This window comes from Zalophus californianus, chromosome 4 (genome assembly GCF_009762305.2).
Source record: "Zalophus californianus isolate mZalCal1 chromosome 4, mZalCal1.pri.v2, whole genome shotgun sequence".
Lineage (NCBI taxonomy): Eukaryota > Metazoa > Chordata > Mammalia > Carnivora > Otariidae > Zalophus > Zalophus californianus.
In genome coordinates this window covers 20,835,373-20,859,288 of record NC_045598.1, presented here as the reverse complement: position 1 = coordinate 20,859,288, position 23,916 = coordinate 20,835,373, and the positions used below count along the sequence as shown (strand labels likewise).

The window sequence follows — 23,916 nt, the reverse complement described above, 5'->3', positions numbered from 1 at the left end:
GTTCCTGGGATCGAGCCTGAATCCGGCTCCCTGCTCGGCAGGGAGCCTGCTTCTCCCTCTTCCTCTGCCGCTCCCCCTGCTTGTGCTCCCTATTTCTCTCTCTCCAACGAATAAATAAAATCTTAACAAAAAATTACCATTGTCATTGCTGAGTGATTACTGAGAGGGCTCCAAAAGCAGGAGCCCCCCGCCCCACCCCTACCCACAGACAACTCTCAGAAGGTTCATGGGTGCCGTTCTCCACCCAGAGGAGGAGCACTGAGTCCATAGCTTGGGGAAAGAAAAAAAAAAAAAAACAAGCTGCATAGCATGGGAACATACTCTCCTGTTGTCAGCAAGCCAGAAGGCTATAAATAACGTTAGCAGCACTGACAGGACAAAGGAACCAACCTTTCACTGGCCAAGATGTGACAACTGTGACATCCATAACAATGTAATGATTATTTTATTACTGTTGCTGTCAAAGCTACTGGAAAAGTTGAATCTGTGAAAGGCCATGAGTTCATGATGACAACCCAAATAGGAAAGTTCCAAATAGAAAAAGAGCACAAAAACTGGTTGAAACGTACAAGAATGGTGACTATTATAGGATATAGGATATGTTTAACTTTTTACTTTTTTTTTTCTCTTTTAAGTAAGCTCAACACCCACCATGGGGCTTGAACTCACAACCCTGAGATCAAGAGCCGCATGCTCCACCGACTGAGCCAGCCTCGCATCCCATAACTTTTTAATATTAATAAGTTAACCCATACGGGTACTTTGCTTCTTCTATTAATTAGATGTCTATTTATAAAGTATACATGTGTACTTGTTCCCACCTGGATAAGAGAAGTAACTCACAGGCCTGTGAGGAGTCAAATCGTTCGGACAAAGGGAACCGTGGGCAGAATGACTAAGTAGGTGAGGGCAACAAGAACCAATTAGCCAACCATCCCCAAGTCCTGCTAACTCCGCAGAACTCAATTCATTCTTTTTCTAGGAAGTGAAGCCTTCAAGTGGCCCTGTGAATATAACAAAGTAATGTATTAGTAGGAATACATGAATTTCGAAAATGCGAAAATTCCCATCAGTGAGGACAATGAGTTATAGGATGGTGCCCAAGTGAGACTGAAAGCCCATGATTTTGAGGAAAGACATCACGTTGCAAAACACTCAAACCTCTGCAGAAGTATGACTTCAAAAGTCTTAGAGGCATAATGAAGAGAAGCTCATGTATGGCCTGCTGACAGTCCCCTTGGACTGCACAAGCAAGTCTTGAGTCCTGACCAAGAACTGATTGATGAAGGACCCAGATCCAATAACCTCCACTGGACTAAGATGACATTTCTTTTTCTTTTCAGTCTGACGGGATTTTTGAAAGCCCAGAGAGGAATAAATATAGTCTTACAGAAACTCTAGGAGGATGAAAAAATAAATAAAGCAGTGATCCAAGGAAGCAGGGGGCAGGAGGATCCAGACTTTGTGGCACCTAAAGCTTATACAATTTGTACGCCCCAGGGAACCTGGCTGATTCAGTTAGAAGAGTGTGGAACTCTTGAGCTCAGGTCTTGAGTCCGAGCCCCATGTTGAGTGTAGACATTACTTAAAAAACAAAACAAAACAAAAAGTTAATTTAAAAAAATAAAATACAATTTGTGTGTCCCTATGTAAGAAGAAAAATGCTGAGTAAGGTATGAGAGTAAGCATGTATCTAGAAAAAAAGAAGAGGTCCTGGAAGAAGGTGAACAGGTAAGGAGTCCTGAAGCTTAAACATTAGCTTCACAATAAAACATTTTTGTATGTTTGGTCTGTTTTTAACATATTTGCAGGGGGCACCTGGGTGGCTCAGTTGGTTAAGTGTCTGCCTTTGGCTCAGGTTATGATTCCAGATTCCTGAGATCGATTCCCACATCGGGCTCCCTGCTCAGCAGGGAGTCTGCTTCTCCCTCTCCCTCTGCTCCTCCCCCACACAGTGTTCACTCTCTCTCTCAAATAAATAAATAAATCTTTTAAAAAAATATTTGGAGTACTCATAAGAATCAGCCATACCAAAACTTATTTAATTGCAGTTTAAAATTTTAAGGTTATCTAATTAAGTTTGTAAACAATGTTTAAATACTCCAAAGATTGATTTCAAGTTTTATTAGCTATAAGACTTGAATAGATTGAGCATGAAATAGTTATGGGTATTCTCCCACATATAAAAGCCTGTCGGATATTGAAATAATTCAATAGGGGGGGCTCCGGGTTGGCTCAGTCAGTAGAGCATATGACTCTTAATCTCGGGGATGTGGGTTTGAGCCCCATCTTGGAGTTAGAGATAACTTAAAAATAAAATCTTTTAAAAAAAGAAAGAATTCTATCAGTATTATCCAGTTCATATTGATTATTGCTGTTAGAAATAATCAGTACAATATAAAACTGAAAATGGTTATTCTACCCAGTAAAATTGTCTTAGACCAAAAAAAAAAAAAAGTTAGAGAATCATATGTTGTATATAACATTGAAAACTTCAAAAAGTCCCCTGAATCAAATTGTACTTGATAGAAATAATGAGCCCCCATAAAACTACAGTGGCAGATGTGAAAAATTAGTAACATTTGGTATGGATCAAATTTGAATGATGAATTAAGCACTCCTTATAAAATTTGTCCAGGAAAGAACTGATTCACACAAAAATTATTTTAGTAAAATTAAAAATGGAAAAATCAGAAATGGGTAAATCTCACTGTAGAGAAAATTGAACAGGAAATTAAGTCTAAATGAAAATTCATCAATGCTGGGACAGTTCTGATTAAAATATGTGCATTTATATGGGGCACCTGGGTGGCTCAGTTGGTTAAGCAGCTACCTTCGGCTCAGGTCACGATCCCAGGGTCCTGGGATCGAGTCCTGCATCGGGCTCCCTGCTCAGCAGAGAGCCTGCTTCTCCCTCTCTCTCTCTGCCTTCCTCTCTACCTACTTGTGCTATTTCTCTGTCAAATAAATAAATCAAATCTTTTTTAAAAAATATGTGCATTTATAAAGTGGAGGCAAAATGACATTAGAGGCTGAAATGGAAAGTCAAAAACATCAGGAGAGGGGAGTCTGGTTGGTTCAGTTGGAAGAGCATGTAACTCTTGATCTGAGGGTCATGAATTTGAGCCCCACACGGAGTGTAGAGATTACCTAAATAAATAAAACTTTTTTAAAAACTGAAGAGATAGGGCACCTGGGTGGCTCAGTCGTTAAGCGTCTGCCTTCGGCTCAGGTCATGATCCCAGGGTTCTGGGATCAAGCCCCACATCGGGCTCCCTGCTCAGCGGGAAGCCTGCTTCTCCCTCTCCCACTCCCCCTGCTTGTGTTCCCTCTCTCGCTGTCTCTCTCTCTGTCAAATGAATGAAGTCTTAAAAAAATAAAAATAAAAATAAAAAATAAAGAGATAATGCATATTAAGCATTTAGCAGAGGTAATACACGTACCTGGCATGTGTTATGTGCTCAATAAACACCAGAGTGGTCGACCTCAGGTAAATACAAATCAAAACCACAATTAGATACCACCTCAAACCAGTCAGAATGGCTAAAATTAACAAGTCAGGAAACGACAGATGTTGGCAAAGATGTGGAGAAAGGGGCACCTTCCTACACTGTTGGTGGGAATGCAAACTGGTACAGCCATTCTGGAAAACAGTATGGAGGTTCCTCAAACAGTTGAAAATAGAGCTACCCTATGACCCAGCAATTGCACTATGGTTGTACTTATCCAAAGGACACAATCATAGTGATTTGAAGGGCCACCTGCACTCCAATGTTTATAGCAACAATGTCCACAATAGACCAAATATGGAAAGAGCCCAGATGTCCATTGACAGATAAATGGATAAAGAAGATGTGATATAGCAACATCTGGGTGGCTCCATCGGTTAAGTGTCTGCCTTCAGCTCGGGTCGTGATCCTGGGGTCCTCGGATCAAGTCCCACCTCGGGCTCCTTGCTCAGCAGGGAGTCTGCTTTTCCCTCTGCCTGCTGCTCCCTCTGCTTGTGCTCACTCTCTCTCACATGCGTGCTCTCTCTCTCTGACAAATAAATAAATGAAATCTTAAAAAAAAAAGATGTGGTATATGTACACAATGGAATATTACTCAGACATCAAAAGGAATGAAATCTGGCCATTTACAATGACGTGGATGGAACTAGAAGGTATTACGCTAAGCAAAATAAGTCAGTCAGAGAAAGACAAGTATCATATGATTTTATTCATATGTGGAATTTAAGAAACAAAACAGATGAACAAAGGGCAAAGGAAGGAAAAATAAAATAAGATGAAAACAGAGAGGGAGACAAACCATAAGAGACTCTTAACTGTAGGGAACAACGGAGGGTGGCTGGAGGGGAGGTGGGGGGGGATGGGGTAACTGGGGGATGGGCATGAGGGAGGGCACTTGGTGGAATGAGCACTGGATGTTGTATGCAACTGATGAACCACTAGATTCTACCTCTGAAACTAATAATATACTACATGTTAATTAAGTTTACTTTAAATTTAAAAAATTTTTTAAATAAATAAAAGCTGATTAGCCCCCTCCCAAAATAAACAAACGCCAGGGCGGGGCTTTTTTTTTTTTTTTAACTTGTAGTCAAAAAACAATAGAATATTTACCATTATAACCATTTTTATAAATGAACGGTTCAGTGGCATTAAGAACATTCACATTGTGGTACAACCCTCACCTCTATGCATCTGCAGAACTTTCTCATCTTCCCCAGCTGAGACTCTGTACCCATTAAACAGTAATTCCCAATTCCTCCTTTCCCCAGCTCCTGGAAACCACTATTCCTCTGTCTCTATGTATTAAACTATTCTAGGCCCCTCATATAAGTGGAGTCGTATAATATTTGTCCTTTGGCTTATTTCACATAGCAGAATGTGCTCAAAGTTCATCTGTGTTGTAGCAGGTGTCAGAATTTCCTTCCTTTCTAAGGCTGAATAATATTCCATTGTATGCCCATAACACATTTAGTTTATCCATTCATCTGTCACTGGGTACATGGGTTGCTTCTACCTTTTGGCCATTGTGAATGATGCTGCTGTGAATATGGGTGCACAAGTATCTGTTTGAGTCTCTTTCAGTTCCTTGGGGTCTCCTTGTTTCTGGGATATATACCCAGAAACGGAACTGCTGGATCATATGGTAATTTTATTTTTCATTTTTTGAGGCACTGCCATACTGTTTTCCAAAGTGGCTGCACGATCTTACATTCCCACTAACAGTGCACAAGTGTTCCAACTTCTCCACGTCCTTGCCAACACTTGGGGTTTTCTATTTTTTAAATAGTAGCCATCCAAATGGATGTGATACCAGCTTTTGTTTATTCATTTTTAATTTGTTTTTTAAAAATTTTTCATTTATTTGAGGAGGGAAGGGGCAGAGGGAGAGGGAGAGAGAGAATCCCAAGCCATCTCCACACTGAGCCCGACTCAGGGCTTGATGCTGGGCTTGATCTCGCAACCCCAAGATCAACCTGAGCCAAAATCAAGAGTCAGACACTTAACTCAGCCACCCAGGTACCCCGAAACCAAGTTGTTTTTAAAGGATGATTTCTCCTCAGTCTTGCTGTGGATAGATTTCCCTAGTAACCTGGAGAGGGAAAAGGAAGACTTCACCTTGACAAAAGTAAACCTTGAGAGATGAAATCATTAATATTGACACAAACAAACACACAAGGGACACCTGGGTGGCTCAGTCAGTTAAGCGTCTGCCTTTGGCTCAGGTCATGATTCCAGGGTCCCGGGATCCAGTCCCGCATCGGGCTCCTTGCTCAGCAGGGAGCCTGCTTCTCCCTCTGCCCTTCAGCTCCCCCTGCTTGTGCACGCTTTCTCTCTCTCTCTCTGACAAATAAATAAATAAAATCTTTTAAAATTTTTTTAAAAGAGAGAGAGTGTAACTACTGGGCTATGGAAAAAAAAATTAAAACAAAACAAAACAAAAAAACACACAAACAAAACGCAAATGCCCAGAGGATCATAGGGGAAGGGAGGGAAAAATGAAACAAGATGAAACCAGAGGGGGAGACAAAGAATAAGAGACTCTTAATCTCAGGAAACAACCTGAGGGTTGCTGGAGTGGAGGGGGGTGGGAGGGATGGTGTGGCTGGGTGATGGACATTAGGGAGGGTATGTTCTATGGTGAGCACTGTGAATTGTATAAGACTGATGAATCACAGACCTGTACCCCTGAAACAAATACATTATATGTTAATTAAAAAAAGTTTTTAAAAGAAAAAAAAGGCAAATGCCCATTATTTTAGTGCTGATTGAGAATTCTGCTCAAAATATGGGATCATCGAGCTCTTGAAAAGATGTGAAAAAAATCTTATTTTGATGTTTTGCATTTTGCAGTATTTTAACTAAGACATTTTCATTTCATTTATATTCTTTTGTGTGTTTTTTTCTCTTTTATTCCTTGAAAACTTGATTAAAACCTCAAACAAACATATGCATAGAGCTACCAGCACTCCCATCCTGGATACCAGGTAGCTTCAGCCTTTGCAGGCCTATATAAGAAAATACTTACTAGGGGTGCCTGGGTCAGTCTGATGGTTAAGCATCTACCTTTGGCTTGGGTCATGATCCCCGGGTCCTGGGATCGAGCCCCACATCGGGCTGCTGGCTCAGCAGGGAGCCTGCTTCGCCCTTTCCCTCTGCCTCTCCCCCCTGCTCATGCTCTCTCTCTCTCTATCTCTGTGTCTCAAATGAATAAATTAAAAAATCTTAAGAAAAAAAAGAAAGAAAATACTTGCTACACATCCTTGTCAACTCCCAGGGGGATCTTTAGCAGGAAGCAGAGGAAGCTCCGACTCTGAAGGTGTGATCACAAGTAAAAGATCTCCCTAGGAGCTGACGCAAGCAGAGTGACACAAATCCCCATGGAAAAGAGAGGTCAGTGTGGGCTGCAGCTTCTTGCCACCTCTCCTTAATTTTGGTCACACCCTTTATACCTGCCATGCCATCATTTCCTTTATTTTTTTTATTTTTTAAATGTATTTATTAAAGATTTTATTGGGGCACCTGGGTGGCTCAGTCGTTAAGGGGCTGCCTTCGGCTCAGGTCATGATCCCAGGGTCCTGGGATCGAGCCCTGCATCGGGCTCCCTGCTTGGCAAGAAGCCTGCTTCTCCGTCTCCCACTCCCCCTGCTTGTGTTCCCTCTCTTGCTGTGTCTCTATCTGTCAAATAAATAAATAAGTGAGAGAGAGAGAACACAAGCAGGCAGAGAGGCAGGCAGAGGGAGAGGGAAAAGCAGGCTTCCCACTGAGCATCATGACCTGAGCCAAAGGCACTTAACCCACTGAGCCACCGAGGTGCCCCATATCCCTTAAATGTATGATCTTCTCAGCTGAATTTATAACTAATTGAACCCCAAATGAACCCAATTACTCCAAGTGAATCCACATTTTAAATTTCCCAGAATACTCTTAATTTCAAACATTTTATCCTATATATCAGAAATATGCTCTTATTTGTTAGACTTGTACATTTCAATCACCTTATGCTTAATATAACATGGTATGCTTCAGATTTCTGTCCTCGGCTGTATCTTGTTTATTCTTCAGTGATGATTTGGAGGCTTACAAAATTTACATAAGAGGTGGCAGACAGGCAACGTCTGTCCCACAGATACCTTTCCTCTGGCCCACATGTTTTTTTTAAATTTTTAAATTTACTTAAACACACTAAAAATTCAGGAATTTTTACACAAAAATAAAAATTTATGGAGTCTGCTAAAAATATATAGATGACAACACTGGACCCATATTTGTTGTCAGTTGCTATTTACCATTATATTTGTGTGGTTGTTTTTCTCACTGTGGAGAAAAAAGTAAAATAACAATAAAAAAAAAATTCCCTCTATTATCCAGCCCACTACATTTACAAGTTTCCTGCCTGACCCCAACTGTCAACTTGAGTTTGTGCCCCAGTTCTGGGATGTTCAAGAAAGTACAGTGACTACACTGGTTGATGAAATCTGACTTCCTGGGCTTGAGTGCAGACTTCCACCACTTAGCCTCTCTTTGCCTTGGCTGCCTCCTCTGTAAAACCGGGACAGTAACGGTGTTCACCAACCTCACAGGACTGAGTTACTAAATGTAAAGTATTTAAGACAGTGCCTACAGTTTTAGAAAAATAAAATGGCCCAGGAACCCAGGGGCCATGTCTATCTTATTTACCGTTGAATCCCAGTGGCCAGCACAGAACCTGGAACAAAAAAGGCAGCAATACATACTTTTTATCAAAAAAAGTGAGGTGTGAGGAATCCTAACAATCTAGCGATATTTAGAGGAAGGAGATGACAGACGTGTTCTCCTCTCTACAGGACAGAACAATGTTACGTGAAGTACAGTTTAAACAATCAGGGATGCGGAACCCTATCAGACTGGGGAGAGGAGGGGGGTAGGGGCGCGATGCGATCCTCAGATCTTTTGAAAGGCTGTCCTGGGGAACAGGGTGTATGTTCCTTACAGCCTTACTGGGAAAAATCAGGACGAGGGACTGCCCATCCAAGAAGAAAACCCGGCTTTTTTTTTCCCCCCCACAATCCCACGACGTGCAGTGAAGACAGCATGGTGAGGCCCCAGATGCGCAAGCGCCGCACGATGGCGAGGCGGAGTCGCCGAAGCAAGAATTCTGCTGTAGCGGTGTAGATTAAGGCGTCGTCTGATTGGTGAGAGTTTGGCGGGAACAGAAGGACGCCAAACAAAGGAAGTGCTGTAAAATGTCGCTCACTGACGGGGGTGGGATTATGCGACCGAGATTCGGAATTATCCATTTTGATTGGTTGTTTTCTTGAGACACGCCCTATCAGCCTCGCGCCGCTCCTTGCTTCCGCTTGCGCAGCTTGTTTTCCCTTAGTAAAAATGGCCGCAGAGGCTCTCGGCCCCCTCGGAAGCGGCGTGCGCGTTTTCATAAGCATGGCCAGAGAAGACAGGAAAAAGCGTAGAATTCGTGAGCATTGACTGGCTGAGGCAAGAAGCGTTCTGGACGCTGACTGGTTCCGCCGTTCGCGGGAAGGAGTTTGTGGCACCAGCGGGAAGTGGATTTAACACTGCGGCCGCAGCAGGGTTCTGAGGAGTTCGACGAACCCACCAGACAGGCGTCTTCTGGACTTCTTTCCTGAGGGAGTCGGGACCAAGATGTGGTTTAGTAAGGATGAGAGCTGCAAGGAGGATTTAGCAGGAGGGCCGGGGTCGGAGAGGCGTGTGACGGTGCGAGTGGTGGGGGGGGAGGGAAGGGGCGGGGGGCGGGGGCCGGGGCAAGGTGGTGGGGAAGATTAGGGCGATGCTGGGAGTGGTTGGCCGTGGGGTGAAGTCTGAGGGGGCCTGTGGGTTGTTCAGAAGCTTGGAAGGCAGCACAGGCATTGATACTGTTGTTTAAAACCAGGTGGATCTGAGAGCTACAGCAGCTCCTCCTTTGGCGGAGCGGGCGGCTACACGCAGTCCCCCGGGGGCTTTGGATCGCCGACGCCTTCGCAGGTTGAAAAGAAATCAGTAGGTTGAAAGAGTATTTCGTTTTATTTCATTCTGTCCTGAAGTTCCTAACTCGTCCCTGAGAGAAAATTTATGCGGCGAAAGATCGTCAAACACGAATTGATTGGATAATTACCAATTATTGCCTTACCGAATCTTAGAATTAAGTGCTGTAAGTTTAAAAAATGAAATTTCTCGTACTTTAACTTCTACCGTTGAATTGGCTTTATTTTGAAATTTACCAATATAGCTAATGAATCAGTCTTATGGGAAAACTGGACTATGTTACTAGAGTATTTGCATTCTTGTATTCGAAATTTTTTTTTTAATTAAATGTAATGAGGTGATAAAAAGCGGTGGAAAGAGCATGGTCTTCGAAGTCCGGTAGATCGATGTTCTACCATTGCTCTGACACAGGGTTTCATTGGACAAATTTCTTAACATCGGGAATCAAATGGGATTACTACTAAATGGGATTAATAATGCATACCTTACAAGGCTGTTGTGAGACTTAATAGTCTAATATATAGTATATATAAAGTGCGCACCCTGTAGTCACTTTCAATAAATGGTCCCAGATTTTTTTAAGTTTTTATTTAAGTAATCTCTACACCCAGCGTGGGGCTCGAACTCAGAACCCTGATATCAAGTCACATGCTCCTCTGACTGAGCCAGCCAGACACCCCTGGTCCCAGATATTTTTGTTAAAAAGAACATGAGTGTTGGAGCCAGGATAGATAGTGTCTGGAATCAACTTTTAAGTGGCAGTATCTTTAGTACAGCAACTTGAACCTTGTGGCCCTTGGTTTTTCTTATCTGATAATGGTACCATACTACTTATATCACTGGTTCTGAGAATTGATAAATAAGGTAATGTAATGTATAGGAAAGTGATCGGTTAAAAGCTGTCCAAATGCTTGTTATTCACTCTTTCAGAAAAGAGTTTGCATTTAACAACTGCTATTGATTGCATCCTTTAAATACAAGGTTGATTTGGCTACTCATTAGGTGTCGTTCAGATGTGGTGTTAAGATTCAGTATTAGCAGGTTCTGTTTTTTTTGTACAGGTTGATTAGCTTTTACCTAAACTGTTAATTCACGGGTGTGTGTCGGGGGAAAGAATTCATTGATAATTCCCATATATTTGGACATTGCTTTATATTTTTCATACAAATTATTTCATATAATCCCATAAGGTATTTATTGTTTACTCCATTGTACAACAGAGGGTCTGGGAGGTGAAGAGACTGCCTAAGCTTCTATAGCTAGTAAGTAAGTGGAACTAGATAGTGCATACAGGATGCTGAGCAAATCCAAAATCTGGTGAGCAGCTTCTCTTTTGCAGTTTCCTTTTTCCCAGGAAGACCAGGGGGGACTCGAGTACTCTTTGTCTTCCTTGAGGTTGTGAAGGAGAAAACAAAAGATCATTGGTTTTCGTCTTTTCTAAGCTTAACCGTTTTCTTCATTCCAGTCAATAGAATTTTTCTCTCAGGATCCTTAGCTTGGGCACCGTATTAAGACAGCTTTTCAGAGAGTGATGATGGTTGTAAGCTAGAGACTCAACCCAGATCTTTTTGTTCTTAAATCTAGTGCCTTTTCCACAGTAAATTAGATAAACACCCTATCTAAACTGTTTCCTTTCTACCGTAAACCTGTTACATTTTATTGAACCATGGGAAATTTTCAGTAGTGACTACTTTTTACCTATAAAAATGGTGGTTTCATACAGTAGTGTCAGAGTAACCTGTGATTCATAGCTAGAAAAGAATTTTTAAAAATTAAATATACTTATGCTGGCCCACTTTCTGAATCTCTTTGGAACAAACCAGGAACTCCTTGTAATAATAATAGGTGCTTAAAAAACAAGAAATACCTGTGATTTGAGATGAATTTGAAAGTATTGCTAACACCTCAGTCATTACCCATATGTAACTGTTTTTTACCTGAGGAGTAATAGTATTTGTTGAATACATACTACATGTAGAAACCAGCATTGGCACTTTTATATACATTATATGTTTTGTTTACAATCTGGAAGGTGGATATTCTCATTTGACAGAAGAGGTAGTGGCATGTCCAGGGCTATGGAGCTGGGATTGAACACAGGTCTATAGGACTGTGAGGCACCAAAGCCCATGTTCTTGTTCCTGTTCGGTTCTTAGTTTTCTTAACGCTGAAAATAAAATGAAAAGCTCACCAGTGATGGGTAGAAACAGAATATATCGTAGTGAGAGCTAAAACATGGGACCTCAGCAAATTTTAAATCTATTAATACCAGTGTTGCATGTAACTTCACCTGTACAATTCCATAAGGTAGAATTGAAAAGCATTGTTGATTTCCTCACATCCTTAGTAAAAGCCATTACAGATCTAAACGGTGAGGAACACCAGTTGACCAAATAACATTTGCTAACATTCTTTGAGTGCTTACGATGTGCCAGGTATTATTCTAGGTACTTCACCATATACTTAATTTTCATGATTTTATCATTCCTAGTTTTACAGATAAGAAAACTAAGATAGAAATGAGTTGAAAAACATGACCAAGAACACACTGCTCCTGAGTGATAGAGCCGTATCTTAACCTCAAGCTTCACTGCTGCCTTTTGTGATGTGTGCTGGTAGTTGGCAGTGCTTACTTTTTACCATCCTGGCAATACTCACCATTCAGAATGAGGTTTCAGCAGAAGGAAATGTTGGCAAGTATCATAGACCTTCAGGACAAAGCTGAAACTGCTAAATCCATGAGTGCCAAGAGTCTATTATGTCTTACATGTAGATAGCTATTAGGTGTTGATTTCTGACAAGAAGAACTCTAATCTTTAATCCACCATGCATTTTCTTCTGTGTACTTATTTCCTAAATGAGTTTGTGAGAGTGCGTATTTACCCTTAGCCTGAAATACCCATCCCGTATTGTTTTTTTACTGTTGATGTTTTCATACTTCAGGGTAGAGCCCGAATGCTAACTCTTGAAAGTGCCAGTACGTTTTTCTGGGATCCCACGTAGTGCATCTCATTCTATAGTATATCAAGACCGGTTTGTTATTTACATTTGTGCCTCCATTAGGTGGGAGTGTGTTGAGAGTAAATCCTATTCCATTTTTCTCATCTTTATGCCATGAGACAAGCCCTGGCCAGTGGTAGGTGACAATAAGAGTTTACAGTGTTGTTAGGCTACTTTTGAATGGGATTTCAGTGTCCTCATTAGACATTCTTCTACCCAACATGTCGTGTCCTTTCCCTTTAAGATGTCCAGTGTGGCCAAGCCCTTATCCCATTTTCCCCAGGACTTGCATCCGATTATCAGAGCATCTGTCCTTAAGAAAGCTATACCTCGAACTTTGTTATATTTTATCATGAGACTTAGAACAACTCCAGAGTTCTGTCTCTACTGGCCATTTCTCAAACCCTTTCCAGATACCATCTTACCTCATTGGTGAACTAAACAAACAGCCAGCTCTGGCTTGCCTTTGTCCTAAAACTGGAGTATAAGTTTTGTCCCAGAAGCAGGTCATCCTTCCTTATGTTGTCCCCACTCTGGCCTGCTCATTTTAGTGAAACCATAGTGCTACACAAACTTACCCGTTGATCAGGAGCTTTGGAGTCAGACACACCTAGTTTGAATTCTAAAGTGTGGTATTGGTTAGCTATATGATCTTGGTTTCCATCTCTGTGAAGCAAGGGTGATGAGATTCAGTCTGAAGATTCAATGTTATGATGTATGTAAAGTGCTTGGCACATGAAAGGTGTTAATGGGTGGTAATTATTATTTTCTTAATTGAATTTATACATTTTCTTTTCAGAGGGCCCGAGCCCAGCACATTGTACCCTGTACCATATCTCAGCTGCTTTCTGCCACTCTAGTTGATGAAATGTTCAAAATTGGGAATGTTGAGATTTCACAGGTAAGTAAAATAGTTTGTGGAAGAGTCCCTTCATCTTGTGAAGAATGAAATAAAAATTGTTTATTTAAAAATACATAAATGTTGTTTTAGTTTCCAGGAAAACCAAAATTTTCTTTCCTCCTGATCTAGGTCACTATTGTGGGTATAATCAGACATGCAGAAAAGGCCCCAACCAACATTGTGTACAAAATAGATGACATGACAGCTGCGCCCATGGATGTTCGCCAGTGGGTTGACACAGATGTAAGCAGTTATTTTTGAATTAGGGTGGGGTTATTTTGGGACTCTGGAGATGTTGGACTTTTTTAGTCTTTTCAATTTCTTAGTATAAGACATCAAAGGCAGGAACCCTAAAATGAAAGGTTAATACATTTGAATTCATAAAAATTTAAAATGTTCCAAACTTCACTATAGTATAAGCAAAGTTAAAAGGCAAGTGACAGGAGACATTAGAATGTGAACTCTGTGGAAGCAGGGTTTTTTTTTGTTTTGTTTTGTTTTTTTTTAAGGAGAAGGAAGGGGTGGTGGGACAGAGGCAGAGGGAGAGCAAGAATCTTAAGCAGGCTCCACGGTCGATTTCACAACCCTGTGATCGTGACCTGAGCATAAATCGAGAGTGAGACACTTAACCGACTGAGCCACCCAGGCGCCCTGCCATTTTTAATTTATTAAATTAGCATAGGAGAAAAAAGAATGACAGTGTCCACTTCTGGTAAAGAGTAGTAGCTAACACAGTGCCTCTAGCACTTAATAGGCACTTAACTAAATATTTGTTGAATGATTTGTCATTGTTAGTCAAGGGAAATGGATGCCATCCTACCTTGATGGTTTGAGTATAAATTGGTATAACCTACCTCAAAAATCAGCTGGTGATCAAAATCATCTATCATAAAAATGTTGATCTAGCACTTCTCTGCTAGAGGTTTACATTAAGGAAATAATTAAAGATGTACACAGAGATTCAGTTGTAAGAGTGTTGGTCATAGCATTGTCTATAATAATGAAAAAAAACAGTTTCAGGGGCACTTAGGTGGCTCAGTTGGTTAAGTGTCAGACTCTTGGTTTAGGCTCAGGTCGTGATCTCATGGTTGTGAGACTGGTCCCTGACCTGAGTTGTGCTTTGCACTCAGTGGGGAGTCTGCTTCCCTCTGCCTTTGCCCCTGCCCCATTTGCATGCACTCTCAAATCTTTTTTTTTTTTTAAACAATTTCATGGGGTGCCTGGGTGGCTCAGTCGTTAAGCGTCTGCCTTCGGCTCAGGTTATGATCTCAGGGTCCTGGGATTGAGTCCCGCATCGGGCTCCCTGCTCAGTGGGAAGTCTGCTTCTCCCTCTCCCACTCCTCCTGCTTATGTTCCCTGTCTCACTGTGTCTCTCTCTGTCAAATAAATAAAATCTTTAAAAAAAAACAAAACAAAACACAATTTCAGGGGCGCCTGGGTGGCCCAGTCGGTTAAGTTTCTGCCTTCAGTTCGGGCCATGATCCTAGAGTCCTGGGATCGAGCCCCGCATTGGCTCCCTGCTCAGCAGGGAGTCTGCTTCTCGCTCTGCCCCCACCCTTGTGTTCTCTCTCTCTCTCTCTCTCTCTCTCTCACACTCTCAAATAAATAAAATCTTTAAAAAGAATTATTTTTAAAAATTTTCAAAATGCGAGCAGTAGGGCACTATTAAACCATCATATATTTATGATATAAGGTGATATAGAAATGGATATACTGTTACAAAATGTTTACCATAAACTTGAGAGGAAAAGAGCATGTTACAAGATGGTATACATGGTATGACCCCATTTTTGCAAAGCAACATGTATGTATCTGTATAAACATGGAGAAAATAAAAGGAAAGCTGTACTTTTTATCCTTTTTATTTTTTTTTTGAAGATTTTATTTATTTATTTGACAGAGACTGAGAGAGGGAACACAAGCAGGGTAAGTGGGAGAGGGAGAAGCAGGCCTCCCGCCGAGCAGGAAGCCCGATGTGGGACTCGATCCCAGGACCCTGGGATCATGACCTGAGCCAAAGGCAGACCCTTAATGACTGAGCCACCCAGGCGCCCCTATCCTTTTTATTTTTAATTGGGTAAAAGATCACTTGGTTTTTTATGTTTTATCATTATAGAAAATTTGGATCATAAACACTTTGTATACTATTTTTACTTTAAAAAAGCACAAGTTGTGGGACAGGCTCAGTCGGTTAAGTGTCTGCCTCCAACTCAGGTCGTGCTCTCAGGGTCCTGGAATTGAGCCCTGCATTGGGTTCCCTGTGCAGTGGGGAGCCTGCTTCTCCCTCTGCCCTCTGCTGCTCCCCCTGCTTGTGCATGTGTGCGTGCTCTCTCCCTGTCAAATAAATAAAATCTTTAAAAATAAATAAGTAAGTAAAGAAAGAAAGCTAAATCTTAACGCATGTTCTTTTTTCCTTAAATTCCTAAATGTAGAATTGCTATGCTGATAAGTATATCCACCAGAAAGTTGTGTGCCCAACAGCATTGAGCAAGAGCGCATAATTGTTTGCTTTTTTTGATGATGTACATAACAGAACTTTGGAACTAGAAATTATCTTTAGAGGTCTTTTTATTCTAATGCCTGATTTTCTAAAAAGGTAAATTCTAAAAGGCAGGGAAGCTAGTTAGTGCCACATGAGGATCCTTTAGTGCTCTTAGTTTATAATGCCCTCTTTGTACATAATTTAGCAGTTGTTTTGTTTTGTTTTTTAGCTGTTTTAAAGTTTCATCAACATCCCTAAAACCTTCATGTGATATGTTGCTATTTATCTTTTAGGATGCCAGCAGTGAAAACACAGTGGTTCCTCCAGAGACATACGTGAAAGTAGCTGGCCATCTGAGATCTTTTCAGGTAAAGTCAGAAAACGTGCTCACTCTCTAATAAATAAATAAAATCTTTTAAAAATATATATATATTTGCATGAAGCAATTTTTGGATTCATGCCTGAGTTTAGGATACTTAAGATTGAACCAAGTCTTTCTGTTAAATGGGAATTAGATTGAAATTACTTCATTATTCTCTTCAAAGAGAAATAATGGGTTTTTAGCTTAATATAAGACTAATGGAGGGGTGCCCAGCTGGCTCAGTCAGAAGAAGAGCATGCAACTCTTGATATCCAGGTTGAGTTCAAGCCCCACATTCTGTGGAAATCTTTAAAAAAAAAAAAAAAGAAGAAAGAAAGAAAAAACACACAACTAATAGAATGGTAGAGAAAGAACAGGATCCCTGCCTATAATTGCCATCAGTGGCATCCACTAGGGATAAAAGGGAGGACACTGGATTCGGAGTCAGGAGACTATACTCTGCTTGTTGTGTAACCTTGGGCAAGTTATTGAACAACTCTGAGTTGATTTTGTTTTTTTCTCCCATTAATGACTATATTAGGATTAACCTTGAGTTAAAAATTTTAAGTATATAACACATTTTTTCCATATTGGAAAAATATTATAACCCAAGACAAGTGCCACAGTGTTTTAAGCTAAGGTTGATTTGAATGTGCTCGTCTTTTATTCACATTTTTCTCTTTATTTTATTAGAACAAAAAAAGCCTTGTAGCCTTTAAGATCATGCCTCTGGAGGACATGAATGAGTTCACCACACATATTCTGGAAGTTGTCAATGCACACATGATCCTGAGCAAATCTAACAGCCAGGTGAGCAACTTTACTCTCAGAGTTTTTCCTCTTCTCTGGAAAAACATAGACAGCTTCTGGCTTCTCTGGCTTTGATTTTTTTGACGTTTGAAGGTTGAGCCAGAAGAAAGGCCTCACTCAGTCCTCAGAACATTTTCTTCACGAGCTTTGCCATGTTATTTTATTCCAAAGGAAGCACTCTTGTTTCTCTCAGAATTACAAGTTCCTCTAACCCCACTGACTTGGAAGATCGAGGCCTAAGACAGCCTTCAAGTATAGACACATAATTGTAGGCTGAGTGCTTGGCTCCAGGACTGTATTTAGAGAAATATTCCAACGGGGACAGCATTTTACTGCTTTTCTTCTAACCTGTTGGCTAAATAGGAAAAATTGGGCACCATTATTTTGTCCCTGAAGTTATCTTCCTTGCTTCATATTGAAATTTCTCAACATTATTTTCTGCTGTGTAAATTCCATTTGGCCAGTCCATCTAGGGCCACACAGAGAGTTTTTTATTCTCGTATTAGGATGTCCTTAGATTGGGGTACCTGGCTGGCTCAGTTGGTATGGTAGAGCATGTGACTCTTGATCTTGGGATTGTGAAGTCAAGCCCCATGTTGGGTATGGAGGCTACTTAAAGAGAAAAAAAAAAAGTCCTTAGATGATTCTGGTGCCCAGGTGGAGGATTACTGGTTACAGAATAGGAGAGGCTAGAGAACTCATGAGCCACTAAGGATGCTATTGCATCCTATTCTGTGCCAAACAATTGGGTAAGCACTGGGGATACAGAGAGAAATCCACTAATTTATTCCTTCCTTTGAGAAATATTTATTGAGCCTGGTATGTACCAGTCATTATTCTAGGCCCTTAGAAGGTTTCAGCTAGGGAGCAACATGGTCTGATATGTCTTTTAAAAAATTCGCTTGGGCTGGGCTGCTGTATGGAGTGTAGGTGATGAGGCACCAGGAATAGCAACAGAATTAATCTGGGAGTGGTAGCGGTAGCTGGGAGGAGGAGTGGTTGGATTCTGACGTATTTTGAAGGTAGAGTTCACAGGACTTCTTGGTGGGTTATAAATATAGGATATAAAAAGGGAGGATTCAAAAATGACTTCTAGGTTTGGGGCTTGAACAACTGAGTGAAGCTAGCACGTTTGGAGGGTAACTCCAGAGTTCTGTTCGGACTTACCAAGTGGGAGGTGCCGGGTAGATATCCAAGTGGGGAACAGGATGGATGGTTGAATATGTAGAGGTGGCATCCGAGGGAGAGGTCAGGGCTGGAGGTGGAACTTTGGGAGTCATCGTGTAGGTGATATTTAAAGCCTCAGATGAGATGAGATAACTGGGGAGTTAAGAGGTCAGAGACCTGAGTTCTGGGACATAGTAACCTTTAGAAGTCTAGAGTAAAACGGGAGCCAGTGGAAGTCAAAAAAGTTGCTAGTTGGGCAGGAGGAAACCAGGAAATGTGATTCTGTAGAATATTCTGAAAAGAGTATTTTAGGAGAGAGGAGGTGATCAATTGTAGAATGCTGCCTTGAAGTCAAGGCAGGTGATGAGAGACGTCTGCTACTGGATTTGGAAACTTTGGATCTTCAAAAGGGAGGCTTCAGTAGAGGATGAGGGAAGTGGGTTAAAAAGAACGGAATTGGGTAGAAAGTTTAGGGTGTTTATTTTATTACCATACTTAATGACACATACATGTATGTATCACATATTTCATAAATAAATGGTGGTTAGGGAGTAGAAACTGGAAATATAGACAGTTATATTGAGGAGCAAATAAAACCCCTTTCCCACAAAGAGTTTGTGTTTGAGCAGTGGAGATTCAGATCACTTAAGCAGTAAAAACAGGATAAGTGGCAAGCACAGGGTGTTGTGGAACCACAGTGAGGGGTTTCCTGTCCTGACCTGAACATCAAGAAAGACCCCTTGGAGGAAGTGATGCCTAAACCAAGTCCTAAAAGATACACGAGGTGGGGTTACCTGAAGCAGGAGCTGATGCCCTCCAGCAGAGTATCTGGGTAAGAAATAGCATTTAGTTCAGTATTATTGGATCATAAAATGTGAGACTTCTGTTTCACCAGCAGGCCACATGAAGGCATCTAGCTTGAAAACAAGGGACCACAATTGATTTTTGTTTATTACCTCAAAGCAGTAGACATTTAATGAGCATTTATTGAACGAATGCGTCTCCTGACAGGATGGGATTTCTCCTAACGAGCTTCCACAGTGCCTTATATCTGTTATGAGTACTTAACACATTTGATGTTCTGTCATCCTTATTTATTCAGTTCAGTGGATAGAACATTGAGCACGTACTGCACCAGGCACTGTGAGAATGGAGGAGCTTGTGGCGGAAAGTGCCAGGCGAACAGTGTGATGGCTGCTGTGAGAGCCAAGGTCGAAGAACATGGCTGACTTGGCTTGGGGCATGTTGGAAAGCTCTGCAAAGGCAGTGGCAATTAAGTTGGACATTGAAGGATGAGAAGTCAGTGTTTACCAGGCAGTTGAGGGGAGGAGCATTTTAGACAGGGAACATGTTCAAGGCAGAGGCATGTTTGTAGTTGGCAAGAAGTCCAGGTGCAGCTGGGGAGTAAAGTGTGTCGAGAAGGAACAGTCAAGAATAAAACAAGATTTTGACATCTAGTTGTGGTAGGTCTTGAATGTCTAGGTTTATATTTTCACCGGCAGGGGGAGCCACCTGAAAGCTTTCCAGCCAGAGGAGGGACAGGATCCAAAGCTATTAATGTGGTAGCAAAGAGGGAGGTTGACTGGAGTAGAAGAGACTAGCAGCTGAAATGCCATCGGGAGGCCAGGGTGAGGAAGAGGGACTTGAGATACACTGAAGCTTGTGTGATAGGCTGTGGTGACAGACTGTGGGAGGTGAGTGAATGGACTCAGATGACTGAAGTCTGCAGGATTGGGTTAGCTTTACTCACTGAGGTGGGATAGAGCAGGGCAAGCAGGTTTGGGGAGGGTCGTAATCTTACTTCAGAGTGTGTGAGAGAGCGAGGTGGACGTATCCAGGCCAGAGCTGGGAACAAGAACTTGTGGCCCAGGAAGAGGTCTGGGATGGAATCCTGGGGGAGCTATCAGTCTTTTGGGAGATAGGTAGAGAGAAAAGCTGGTAAGGGATACTGAGAAGGTAGAGTTTGAGAAGTAAGTGGAGAACAAGAAGAACACGCTATCAAGAAACCTAGGGAGCGGTGGGTACATTTGAAGAGTGTGGTCAGCGTGTCTTTCTGAGAGGTCGTGTTAGGACTGAAAGAGACTGTTGGATATATTGGTTGAAAAGTCATTGGTGACTTCGGTGAGAACAATTTCAGAGGTATATTCAGTGAGAGTGCAAATATAGTGGGCTCTGGGGAGTGACTAAGAAGAAAGGAAATGGAAACAGTGATTATAGTCTGTTGTTAAAAGTTTGGTAATAAAAAAAGAACAAAGAGTGATGGGAACTGTTTTTTTTTCTCTCATTGTCATGCTTCATGCCTAGGTGACAGTAAATGCCTGAGTGGGGGGGGGGGTGAGTGAAATGGGTGAACACTTATGGTGAGCATCCGGTAATGTATAGAATTGTTGAATCACTATGTTATACACCTGAAACTAATGTATATAACGTTGTGTCAACTATATTTCAATAATAAAACTTTTTAAATAATAATAAAATCAGGAACAAGGTAAGAATTCCCAAAAATAAATAAATAAATGAGTGAGCGAGTGCATGTTTGAATAATAAAGCACCAAGGATAGATACCATTATAGCAAATCTCCAGGTAATTTTCTTCTTGATACTAGTTTTCCTCTGATTCCCCTCAACAGCACAAAAACAAGAAGGAGCTAGGAGGTATCTTTCTCTCTGTTTGATAATATATGCTTCAGAGAATCACTTTTATCTTCCTTAGAAATTCTCGTTAATGATGATAGTTGCTCCTTCCAATGTAAGCAATTGTTATTGGGAAAACGGCTTAAATTATTTTTGTGAGCTGCTTATTGACAGGCTATAACACAATAACAAGGACTGTGTTTAACTTGGTAATTTTTCTGATGCTGTGAACTTCTTTCTTAATTCAGCCCCCAGCAGGGAGAGCATCTATCAGCAATCCAGGAATGGGTGAAACAGGGAACTTTGGTGGGAATAGCTCCATGCCAGCAAATGGCCTCACTGTGGCCCAAAACCAGGTAAACACTGAGTGGCTCCAGAAATTCAAGACACAGTCTTAAATTTGTCACTTTCTTAATGATTCTAAGGCTAAGGACCTGACTCATTTCTTTCTTATCAAGGGACTCAGGTTTAGGGGCGCCTGGGTGGCTCAGTTGTTAAGCATCTGCCTTTGGCTTGGGTCATGGTCCTGGGGTCCTGGGATTGAGCCCCGCATCGGGCTCCCTGCTCGGCGGGAAGCCTGCTTTTCCCTCTCCCACTCCCCCTGCTTGTGTTCCCTCTCTCGCTGTGTCTCTGTCAAGTAAATAAATAAAATCTTTATAAAAGGCTGGGGGCAGGGGGGGGACTCAGGTTTACATAAGGGAGTTGATTTAGAGTAGTTGCTCAAATCTTTCTCATTGGAATCTTCAGGTGCTGAATTTGATTAAGGCTTGTCCAAGACCTGAAGGATTAAACTTTCATGATCTCAAGAACCAGCTCCAACACATGACTGTAGCCTCAATAAAGTGAGTATTTGGTTTCCATCAGCTGGGGCTCCAGAATTGGACCCATTTTACCTTAGCAGGGTTTCCTGGTGATGAGAAGTGAATTACAAATAAAAATAAAACTGTCAGCTGCCATCTTTATTGATGGAAGGGAGGTTGTCCGGTCATGGAAAGATAAAAAAGGACTCACAAAGGTGATGCTGTCACGTCACTGACTCAGTCGTTCATTTAACAAGTCATGATTCCTGTTATGTGCAGGGGATGTAATTTTGAACAAAATTGACCAGATAAAATTTGACCTCCTGTGGAATTCAGTGTGGAGGAGTGAGATCCTTCGCTCCTGGCCCTCAGATGTACAGTCCCATTGGTGTTACTGTTTCCACTGTGGAGATGTGCATTTGTTTGTCTGGACCTGAAACCTTATCGGTCCTTCCGACATCCTTCCGATTCCCTGGTAGACGAGCAGCTTCCTGATTCCGATGAGCCAGTCAAACAAGCTTGAGTATTTTGGTGCTTTTGATAGTTACTTGTTACTGTAAATCAAACCTAAAACAATTTTAGGTTCCCATAGAAAAGAAAAGCTCAGGTCTAATTTCATTTCCTGTTTTATAAAATGAAGATATTAATTCCTATCCAAAGGATTAATTCCCAGAGATCCAGTGATGATGAGGTACAGAAACACTGTCACATAGTAGTTGCTCTATAAATTATTACTGTTATTAAAAATAATAATAAAATAAAAAATAAATATGTTAACTGTTATTAAATTACTGTTAGTAAACATTATTAAATATGTTAGACTGATCCTGAAGGTCTTGAAGGGTTTGAAGGTGTCCTCCCATTTCTGTCCTGCATTCCTTTCCTTTACGTCCTACAGCTTTACTTCCCAGAGGGTTGGTGGGTGGGTAAGGAGAAGAAACTTTGAAAAATAGCTGTTTATGCTAGGAGTTTCATGTGCAAGCTGGACTGCATTTTTAGATTCTTGTTTCAATTTGCTTAGACTGGCATTTGAGTTAGGCTCTATTTTCTGGCCTTTACACAGTTTGGGACAGGGGTCCAAGGCAGCTCTGATAGCCATAGTCTCCATGCATGATCTCACTTTTGCAGTTTTACTGGCACTTCGCCCTGTAAGAGCCCTCTGTGAGCAAAATGGCTGTGACTTCTTAGCAAAGTAGAGAGTGGGAAGTGAGCAAAATCTATGTTTGGCCATATCCAGAAGTCTGTTTCCTTTCTTCTGCATTGGTTTGAAAATGAGCCTTTTTTTTTTTCCTTCTCTTTCTAGGCAAGCTGTGGATTTTCTTAGCAACGAGGGACACATTTATTCCACTGTGGATGATGATCATTTTAAATCCACAGATGCAGACTAACTGGATCTAATTGAGTACCCAAGGCATTTTCCAGCTGGACCTGTTTTCCTAAACTGTTGTCTCCAACTATGCATCTCTTTGGCCAATGGATTTCTAGGGAGTAGGTTTCATCTAGAAAGGGTCTCATTTAACATCCTTTTGAAACTTATGGCTCTTCTGGCTTTTTGTTTGTTGTTATTTTTGTTTTTTGAAGCTCAATTTTGGGCACTTGACAAGAATGTTAACCTGGGCGGACTTTCTTAAGTTACAAATTGGGGCGCCTGGGTGGCTCAGTCAGTTAAGCGTCTGCCTTCAGCTCAGGTCATGATCCCAGGGTCTTGGGATCGAGCCCCAAGTCAGGCTTCCTGCTCAGCAGGGAGCCTGCTTCTCCCTCTGTCCCTCCCCCTGCTTGTGCTCTCGCTCGCTCTCTCTCCCCCCATCAGATAAATAGCTAAACTCTTAAAAAAAAAAAAAAGTTACAAATCAGCTGTCTACAACGTTAGGACAGATGGAAGTGGGAGAACTCTGCTACTGATAGAGTTGAGCGGTTATTACTTAAAGAACAGTCAGGAGCTTCTGCTCCTGTCATATTCCCTGTGGAGAGAAGATGAGCAGGACTAGGGCCTTCAGCAGGGAGCTAGCCAAGAAACCCACTAACCTCTGCCTGGTTTTGTTCCCCCCTTTAGTTGGTTACATGGTGTTACCTTCAGAATTGCGCTTTCCTTCACCTTGTCATGACTGCTGCCGAACGTGTGTTTTTGTGAAGTTCTAGAGTGGTAGCCTCATGAGGGCAGAGGGGAGAAAGATATTCTTTCAATTTCATACCAAAAAGTTCATCCCTGTGTTTAATAAAAGCTCTATTGTAGAATGTGTGAAAATGTTATTTTTCTTCCTAAGCTGGTA

The 23,916-nt window shown here is 41.5% G+C and overlaps 1 protein-coding gene across 3 annotated transcripts; it reads left to right on the top strand.

Annotated features, from left to right (window-relative positions):
- The first annotated feature begins 8,863 nt into the window (after positions 1 to 8,863).
- On the top strand, positions 8,864 to 23,906 carry RPA2 (replication protein A2). Of its 3 annotated transcripts, none has more exons than XM_027582571.2 (9): positions 8,864 to 9,162; positions 9,400 to 9,506; positions 13,291 to 13,392; positions 13,522 to 13,635; positions 16,168 to 16,242; positions 16,929 to 17,045; positions 21,095 to 21,202; positions 21,594 to 21,688; positions 22,950 to 23,906. In XM_027582571.2, exons 1-9 carry the CDS (start codon positions 9,153 to 9,155, stop codon positions 23,032 to 23,034), a joined length of 813 nt encoding a protein of 270 aa, XP_027438372.1. In that variant the 5' UTR covers positions 8,864 to 9,152; the 3' UTR covers positions 23,035 to 23,906. The 3 variants fall into 3 exon arrangements, with proteins under 3 accessions (XP_027438372.1, XP_027438381.1, XP_027438390.1); XM_027582580.2 differs by having other exon boundaries at positions 8,864 to 9,224; XM_027582589.2 differs by lacking the exons at positions 8,864 to 9,162; positions 9,400 to 9,506 and adding an exon at positions 9,518 to 9,657.
- Positions 23,907 to 23,916: the final 10 nt, after the last annotated feature.

Excerpts from the sequence above, each read along its gene's own strand:
- RPA2 (XM_027582571.2), top strand. Across the intron at positions 9,507-13,290 it reads CGCAGGTTGAAAAGAAATCA|AGGGCCCGAGCCCAGCACAT; the intron begins GTAGGTTGAAAG and ends TTTTCTTTTCAG. Across the intron at positions 17,046-21,094 it reads TGAGCAAATCTAACAGCCAG|CCCCCAGCAGGGAGAGCATC; the intron begins GTGAGCAACTTT and ends TTCTTAATTCAG.